This window comes from Lotus japonicus, chromosome 5 (assembly GCF_012489685.1).
Source record: "Lotus japonicus ecotype B-129 chromosome 5, LjGifu_v1.2".
Lineage (NCBI taxonomy): Eukaryota > Viridiplantae > Streptophyta > Magnoliopsida > Fabales > Fabaceae > Lotus > Lotus japonicus.
The window spans coordinates 57,144,822-57,153,936 of record NC_080045.1 but is presented as its reverse complement, the minus strand read 5'-3'; the positions used below and the strand labels follow the sequence as shown (position 1 = coordinate 57,153,936).

Here is a 9,115-nt window from a genome sequence, read left to right as displayed (position 1 = left end):
GACTTCACTTTCGTTTTAACTTCAAATTTTGATCGTTAAATTAATATGTTAAGTCTCTGTCTCGAAATTGACATACTAAACAATCTCTGCCCCATCTTTTTTTTCTTTTCTTTCATGTAAAATCCCCACATTAATTGCTTTATATGCTAAACTTGTTGCCAAATAGGTAATGACAATCAACCAAATAGATAGAAAGGGACACATTAAGGGGCAAAAAAGTGTGCAAACTTTCAAATTTTATGTGTATGGGATGTAAGTAGGTAGCTAGCATTCTAAGCAAGGATGGCACTTGAGAAGCAGGAATTATACTTGACTTTCACTCAACCTTAAATATTGATTGGGTTAATTTTTAAATCCGAGCGTGTCCCCAATGAATTGCAAGTTTGAGCACCTAATTCTCATTGGAAGAAAAAATCACTAGGGAAAATAGCCTCTAATAATCCATGCCACCCATGCCACCACCCATAGCAGGAGCATCTTTATCTTCCTTTGGAAATTCGGTCACAATTGCTTCAGTTGTTGTCATCAAAGAAGACACACTGCAGGAAAAAAATTGATAAGTAAAACTACGTAAAAAAAACCAAAAAACCAAAGACATCACTATCCACCACAAAGTTCTTAACATCCTACCTGGCTGCATCAACAAGTGCGGTCCTAATCACCTTCAATGGATCAATTATTCCAGATTTAACCATATCAACATATTCACCTAATTACAAAGTGGGAAAAAAGATGAAAACATAATCAGTAACAATGTAAGAATCTTATCTTTTGACAAAGGTAAATGAGCCCAGGGAAAGGGAAAAAGAAGAACACTGACCTTTGGCGGCATCATACCCAAGATCAGGATTATTTTGTTCCAATAATTTACCGACGACAACAGCCCCCTCAACTCCAGCATTTGCGGCAATTGTGTGCACAGGTGTCTGCATCGTTTGTTACAACAGTTAGTAAAAGGGAGCAAGTAACTGAAATTATAGGTAAGTCGTACTATACAAATCTCCAGCTGAAAATATTGCAGGAAGAGGCCTTAAAGCAATCAGAAAGGAAGAAGAAAGAACAATATGTTGAGTGGAGCCCTGCCAACAAAAAATGCTAAGGATGATCTAAACAAAAAATAAGCAAAAGCACAGAAAAATCTAACCTTCAAAGCATTTTGGATAATCTGGACACCTATCTTTTGATCAAAGTTGGCAGTTTGAAGCTTACTCAACTCATTAGATGCATACAGAAGAGCAACACCACCACCTGTGCAGTGCAAAATATATATCAGATGTGACAGGAAGTGGAGGATGTAGAACTAAGCATACAAACAACACAGCTAGGGCTAATAATTTACCAGGTAATATGCCCTCCTCTACAGCTGCCTTAGTTGCATTTAAGGCATCTGTCACTCTATCCTTCTTCTCACTAACTTCAGCCTCACTGGCTCCTCCGATCTACAAAAGTCAAGTTTCAGATGTTAAATTTATCATGACAGAAACTCAGGATATTCAACAAGCAAAAACCCAAAAGCATGAAAGGCAACTTAAATATGCATACCTTAAGCACTGCAACACCCCCAGAAAGCTTGGCTAATCTTTCTTGTAACTTTTCCTTGTCATAATCTGAAGTGCTATTTTCAATTGCAGACCTAATCTGTTTATCAAAATCCATCACAAGAAACAAGCCAGAAACATCAGCAAACCATCAGACCTATCACTATGTAAAAGCAGAATATACAAACAATGGTGGAACCAAATCTAAAAGGAGACTCAAACAAACCTGCTCAGATCTTTCCTCAAGTGATTTCTTATCACCAGCTCCATTAAGAATGACAGTGTCGTCTTTGGAAATAGTGACCTAAAACATTAGGAAACTCAATTAAAGTCTAAGTCATTTAACCTTACACATTATCAGGCTAAAACTTGTAAGCAGTGTTATCAAATCGCGATCGTGGACCATCGCGGTGAGCCAAAAATCCGCTATTTCGGCCGCTATTTGGCGGCAAATAGCGGAAATAGCGGGAATAGCGCGCTATAGCGGGCAATAGCGGCGTCGCGATTAGCCAAAAATCCGCTACGCTATAGCGGCATAGCGCCGCTATAACCGCTATTTGATAACACTTCTTGTAAGTTCATTCAAAATTTAAGTCAAGCATAAACAAAAAAACAGCTCGAGTCTGAATCCTTTACCAAAACTGAGCTATCATGAAAACCAAGAGAGAGAACCAAAATACAATCATGCATGAAAATGTTATAGCAGTTAAGTTAAAAGGTTACCTTTTTGCAAGAGCCAAGCATCTCCAGATCCACTTTTTCAAGATTCATGCCAAGCTCTTCAGTGATAAGCTAAATGGATAGAGAAAATGTGTCATTCGAAGGTTTGTAAGATATTATAGAATATGGTACTAGTAATAAACCCATTGCAAATACAAAACTTACCTGAGCTCCGGTAAGAACGGCAAGATCCTGGAGACCAGATTTTCGATTTTCACCAAAACCAGGGGCTTTGATGGCACATACCTAAGGCAATGCAACAAATTCCACATCAAATAAGCAAAACTAGGAACCCAATATTTGAGGTACCAAAGAACCAAAATGTAAAGCCACAGACTGGCAAAACAAACCTTGATTCCAGCACGAAGCTTATTTAGAATAAGAGTTGCAAGGGCATCACTTTCCACATCCTCTGCCACAATCAATAAAGGTCTTTGTTTCTGGAGATGAGTAACAGAGTGGCAGTCAATATCAATATCTAAAGAAAGTCAATTCAAAGTGAATCAAATGGCATCACTCACCTTCAATGCTAACTCTAGTACTTTAACTATGGCATTTATACTCGAGATTTTCTTCTCATGGATTATAATGAGAGGATCTTCAAGTTCCTGTTGGAAGAATGACACAATCAGCATGATATATCAAGAAAATAGAGGGGTACATGATTCAAAAACATTCGTACTGCTGTGAAGTAGAGACAGAGAGAAAAAAACATACACATTTCTGGTTCTTCTGGTTAGTTATGAAATATGGAGAAATGTAGCCCCTGTCAAGCTTCATGCCTTCAACAACTTCCAACTCATTTTCCAATGTCTTGCCATCCTGAAACAGTTCAAATGTTAGGTTAGGTCCCAGCATATCATTAAGTGTAGGGCGTCAATATTCAATCGATGAACCCCTCAGGAAGTAAGGATAAAGGGGAGGAAAGGAAAGGCTCAGAAATAAGTGGTTGATATGGGTTTATAATCATGAGGGAAAATTCAAGAAAAATGTAGCATCTACTGTATATCATATTAACAAAGAAAAAACATCACGTGAAATCGCCCTGTACCAAGACCCATAAGAAACATAAAACCCTAATAAGAGAAAATGTTTACAGGATAAAAGTACAAGAACTTACTGCAATCGTGATTACACCTTCTTTGCCAACTTTCTCCATAGCTTTTGCAATTAATTCACCAATCTCTCTCTCCCCATTAGCAGATATTGTCCCAACCTATCATTGCAAATTTGAAATATAAGGTTCAGTTTGAACTCACGTATCTCATTCCTTGTTGCTGTCTCTAGTCTCTTAAGATAAGACAGCTCTAAAAATTTGAGAAACCAACCTGAGCTATTTCTTCAGAAGTGCTAATCATTCGTGCTCTGCTCTTCAGGTTTGTGACCACAGAATCAACAGCCATATTAATACCTCGCCTCAGGTCCATTGCATTCATACCAGCTGCAACTGATTTGCAACCTTCCGCAAATATTGCTCGAGTAAGGACAGTAGCACATGTGGTTCCTGCCATAATTTAGGCTGCTCCGTCATTACTCAGTCACAAAAAAATAAAACACCACCAAAATAATGGCACAACCAATTTTGAAGGTTTATCTACACAGTACAATCTTCCATGGATTAAACAGCTTACCATCACCAGCCACATCATTGGTGGCATTTGCAACCTGCTTTACAAGACTGGCACCTACATTCTTGACTCTATCCTTGAATTCAATGCTCTTGGCAACAGTTACTCCATCTTTTGTCACTTTAGGGGCACCATAACTTTGCTCAATCACCACATTGCGGCCCTAAAATCAGAAGAATTAAATGATAGGACTATAATTGATACCTTACACCAGCAAAGACAAGATAAAATATCTGCTTGGTTACCTTAGGGCCCATGGTTACTTTGACTGCATCAGCAAGCTCTTCAACACCCTTCAGCATCAGAGCCCGAGCCTCCACACCAAATTTAATGTCTTTGGCCGCATAATTCCTGCTCCACGCCGCCCTACTTCCAATCTATGCAATTCAATAAATAAATAAATAGAACAAATTAGACTAAGGATTAAGGGTAAAAGTAAAAGGAATTATCAATCTCAAAACATTGTCAACAAAAAATCAAATGATATTCAACCAATGGTGTTTCACCTGTTGACTGGTGTTCCTAGCAATCCTGCAACCAAAAGAACAATGGTTTACAGTTAGAGCCATTCAAGCACAACTTATGCACATAAAACCAATCAACATGGCTGGATCTATCTCAGACACTATGATCAGTAAATGAAAAATCAACAATTTTGATCCGTTTCCAATGATTTTCTCGACGACCCAGAAGAACAATTTTAGAAAACAAAGCAATCCGGAGTGTATACAATGGTAATTGAAAAGGTTTCTGAAACCAGAAGGGAACATTGCCATTGGTGACTTACCGAGCTTTGGAGGCAAGGGAAGTGGCAAAGCGATACATGATGATGATGATGTTGGATTGGTAACAGTCAATGAAGAAGTTGCAGACACTGGTGTGGAGGGAACAGAAGCGCTGTGCCTGGTTGCTTTTCAAGGGAAGAGAAGGGAAGGCTCTAGAAGAACAGCTTCTAGGGTTTAGGGTTTTATGTTTTTCAGCAGGTTTATGTTTTCATTTTATTGCCATTTCACCCCTTAACTAGTTTCAGGTTCTCATGGGCCCAAGCTTTTGCTCTCAACCTTTGTTGGAAAAATATAACAACCTTACCAAAATCCAATCCTTTCTTTCTTTTTCTTTTTTTTGTACATAGGAAAAAATCCTTTCTTTCCTTTTTAAAATAATTTAAAAAAATTAGTTCCAAGAGGAAAACAAAATAAAATAGTTTTTTTTGTAACAATTAGTTTGAAACCATTTTTTTTGGTACATAGTGCTTAAAAAGAAAAGGAAAAAACAAAGAGGAGACTACACTAGCGCCTCATAAACAAGGTATCACGGTAGTCCTCAGCCAACAGCGGAAGAGCGTCTGGCGGGAGCCACAATTCCTGATGAAGTCGATTTACTGGAGGAAGGGATTATGGAGATGAATCTAGTGGAGGGAAATCGTCTTTTCCCTTCCTTTGAGATGGAAGATAGTGTGTATAAGACCATTTGTACGCCATGGGAGGATTGTTTGGTAATCAAACTTTTGGGAAAAAGGATTGGTATAGGGTGTTATGTGAACGATTGAGATCGTTGTGGAAATTGGATGGAACCTTTGAAGTTATAGAAGTATGTAATGGTTATTTCTTTGTTAAGTTGACAATCAGGAGGACAAAGTAAAGGTGCTGACAGGTGCTTCGTGGATGATCTTCGATCATTATTTGTCTGTGAAACCATGGATGTCATATTTTGTTGTGGCAGACTCTTGAATCAATACGACAACAGTATGGGTTCGCATATCCTAGGGCTTCAGTTTTACCATAAGAAAATTCTAATGACGCTTGCCAAGGGTATTGGCAAACCCATCAAAGTGGACATGTATATGGGTAGGTTTGCTCGAGTGTGAGTCAAAATTGATTTGGACCAACCGGTGGTGGGGATGCTTCGACTACGGGAGACGTGGTACAAAGTAGAATATGAAGGCCTCCATTTGTTGTGTACGGGAATGTGATGGCCACTTGACCCGGAATTGTACATCACCAAGTGGCAATGACGTCTGCTCCATCTGTTGTTGTGGTTACTGAAGTTTCAACGGAGGTAGTGGTACAGGAGAACATGACGGCCCCCGTGATGGTTGAGCTTGGGGACGTCGCCGAATCAACAGTTAACCCTAGCAAAATAATCAGCGGGATCAAGGGAAGATTTTGGTACAAGAAAAGTGTCCTGAGGTGGCACATGGTGAGTGGGTGAAAGTTGAAAGAAAAAGAAGTCAGCCGAAGAAAAAGGCACCGTCTAAGGAGGAAAATTCTCTAGCTAACGGAAAGGGAAACGAATCCAAGATTTAGAGAAGCAATAATGAAAACATTAAAAAGGCTCGTATTTATCTCCCAAAATATTTGCCACCTTTTAAAATTCAAGTGAGTCTGTGCATTACAAGAAACACCCTCGCAACACTAAACCTGTTGACCAGGAATCGAGTAAGCCACTACTGGAAGAAGGAGGTAGCATGCCCGAAGTACCGAGGAGTGCAATGGGTGGGCCAAGTAATTAAACACCAAGGTCACGACAGTTGAATGTGGTGCAACAGACGTCATCAACGACAAGTGATATAGCAGATGACTACTTGGCCAGAATTGGGGCAAATGGTAATACAACTAAGGAGATGTTTGCTAGTATGGACTCCAGCACTTTGAACGGGGCACAGGTGCAAGTAGCTCCTTGTTTACCGCTTTTACACTTTGTTTGTTAGGAGAGAGTTAGAAGAGAGAGAGATGCAAGAGAGAGAGATATGAGAGAGAGATGAGGTAAGTTACCTTGTTTGGTGGGAGAGAAGAGAGAGGGAGGAGGGGGCTGCAGAGGTAGGACCCAACCCTTTTTTGGGTCTCTCCAATTTGAAGAGAAAAGGAACAGTAATGGAGGGGCTGCGTTTTTTAATTTTTTTTTCTGCATGTGGCCTATTTAGTGGCGGTTTTTAACCGCCACTGTCTTACTTTTAAAAAATATATATATTATTTTTAATCAAAAGTTAATTTTTTCTATCTTTTCCACCTCATTATTTCTCATCTCTCTCTACTTTATCTCTATCATACCAAACAACCTCTTAAATCTACTATACTTCTCACATATTTCTCTCTACTCAAACTCTCACTTCTCTACTTTTTATTCTCTATCTCTCTCTACCCTACCAAACATAGTGTTAAGAAACCAAGCTATTGACAACATTGTCTTGCTAAAGGATACTGTTTTCAAAGAAGCAGGTGGGACATGAGGGATATCCCTAAGTCATATTCGCCTTCTTAGGTTTTGAAGATTTCACTGGTCATGTGAAACATTAGGGGAGCGATGAATACTAATTCAAGATTGGCATTAAAGGAATTCATTGGCATGTCTTGATTTTGGTGGAGACTCATTGTTAATTTCATCAAACAGTTGTGTTTAGGCGAGCAAATTGTTACTCTCTCATTTTCATTCAGAGGCACATGGTGGCATTTGGGTTCTTGTGAATCAAGGGAGTAAGGCTTCTTTGACGTGTATTTGCTTACGCCCGCAAGCTATTACTTTTCAATGTGACTTTAATTTCTTCTAATAATTGATTGTGTGGTCATCTTTCTCGCAGTAAAGTAAAAAGATAGATGAAAAAGAAAAACGAAATGATGGTTGGTTATTCTTCTTATCTTTTGGGACTTTAAGCTTGTAAATTTCAAATGGAATGACTGTATACAAATCAGTCAATGACACCTAATTTTTTAAAAGATTTTCACAATTAGTGGTACCATATAATACAGTCTAGTCAATCATCTTGTGCACCATGTATAGTGTATCTCCCTTTTTACTTCTCTCTACCTAGTACCTATATATGTTTTAAGGGTGTGTTTGGTTAGGAATGAAAGTGAGAGGAAAGAAAACATGAAGGAAAGAATGAGAAAGGAAAGAAAGAGAAAAGAAAGTGAGAGAATATTTGGAGTTGTTTGGTACGGTAAAAAAGTGGAAGGAAAGATAGAAGAAAGAAATAATATATAATATATTCTTATAAAATGACATAATCACTCAAGATAAAAAATTAATATCCTATCAAAAAGAAATTAATATCTTATAAAGCTCATAAAAATTTTATATAACGAATAAAAAGTAATGAGTTTATTTTATTTTTAAATTTTGTTATTTTATTATGAAATGAAAACCGATAGACCATCACTCTGTTTATACATAGAAGAAACATATCCTTGTACACGTGTCTGTTTTCCACAACAGCTAGAAGCTCAAAATTTTAATAAAATACTAGTATGAAAATGCAAAGGGAGTATAGATCCAAGGGGTGTTTTCGTCAATTAAATAAATCCTCACCGTTCCACAACTTTCCGCCCACATAAGGAAGGAAACATTTTAACTGTAGGCCCCACTGAAAGTAATCTTTCCTTCTTTTGTCTGGTGCAATCCAAACAATGGAAGGAATAGTTTTGGTACTCTTTTCTTTCCATCCTCAATCTTTTCTCCCCCCTTCCCTCGTTCCAAACACAGCGTAACACTACAAAAAAAATGTTATTTAGTGGGGTTTTTTTTTGCATTTAGTGGGGTTTTCAACCCCCGCGAGTTACTTAGCGGGGGTTTTGAAAAATCCCGAAGAAGTTACACTCCCCACAAATCATTAGCGGCGTTTTTCAGCAAACCCTGGTACCTGTATATGGATTTAGCGGCGGTTTTTAGCGGGGGTTTTAAACCTCCCTTATCCGCAAGCTTTTTTAACGGGAGTTTTAAACCTCCCTTAAATGCAAGAGATTATTTACAGCCTAGAATATATTCTAGGAACATTTTTAACCTCATAATCCAACATAACAAAACACTTCAATTAAAGAAACAAACCCATAGACAACTTACAATCCAAAATAACCCATACACAACTTTCAATCCAAGAAAGCCTATAGCTAGAATGTAAAAAACAATCTTTGAAGCCAGTTATCAGGTCACAATATGAAGTTCCTGAGTCATGCTAAAAGAAAGTTCAGATTACAGGAACTCAAAGGTTACAAATTTCCCATTACTCTGTCAAGATGAATATTCCAAACTGAAAAATATAGACTATTAAGTTCCGCTCGGTTTTCTTTGGAGTTTGGATTTTCTTTTCTTCTCTTACATGCTTTGCTTCTCTTCTTCTTCCTCATTTCATTATGGGGTAGGGGTTGGTAAAAAAACTAGATAGATACATTATACAACACCTCATCAATCATCATCTAAATATCAAGCATAAATGTATCATGAACCAACCTGAAT

The 9,115-nt window shown here is 38.0% G+C and overlaps 1 protein-coding gene across 1 annotated transcript; it reads right to left on the bottom strand.

The window, feature by feature from the left end:
* Positions 1 to 209: 209 nt before the first annotated feature.
* On the bottom strand, positions 210 to 4,882 carry LOC130718854 (chaperonin CPN60-2, mitochondrial). Its single transcript, XM_057569482.1, has 18 exons — positions 4,674 to 4,882; positions 4,393 to 4,417; positions 4,132 to 4,263; positions 3,890 to 4,049; positions 3,587 to 3,762; positions 3,379 to 3,474; positions 2,976 to 3,080; positions 2,780 to 2,866; positions 2,609 to 2,698; positions 2,424 to 2,504; positions 2,262 to 2,330; positions 1,765 to 1,842; positions 1,543 to 1,638; positions 1,340 to 1,439; positions 1,145 to 1,248; positions 821 to 926; positions 631 to 709; positions 210 to 539 (listed from the first exon to the last, which is right to left on the bottom strand). The coding sequence occupies exons 1-18, from the start codon at positions 4,709 to 4,711 to the stop codon at positions 434 to 436; spliced, it is 1,728 nt and encodes a 575-aa protein (XP_057425465.1). The 5' UTR covers positions 4,712 to 4,882; the 3' UTR covers positions 210 to 433.
* Between the last annotated feature and the right edge of the window lie 4,233 nt (positions 4,883 to 9,115).

What these genes read in the sequence shown, in the direction of transcription:
- LOC130718854 (XM_057569482.1), bottom strand. Translation starts at nt 4,711, where the DNA reads ATGTATCGCTTTGCCACTTCCCTTGCCTCCAAAGCTCG. An exon ending in CAATGATGTGGCTGGTGATG is followed by an intron (nt 3,763 to 3,889) that starts GTAAGCTGTTTA and finishes AAATTATGGCAG; the next exon opens with GAACCACATGTGCTACTGTC. An exon ending in TTATCCAAAATGCTTTGAAG is followed by an intron (nt 927 to 1,144) that starts GTTAGATTTTTC and finishes CAAACGATGCAG; the next exon opens with ACACCTGTGCACACAATTGC.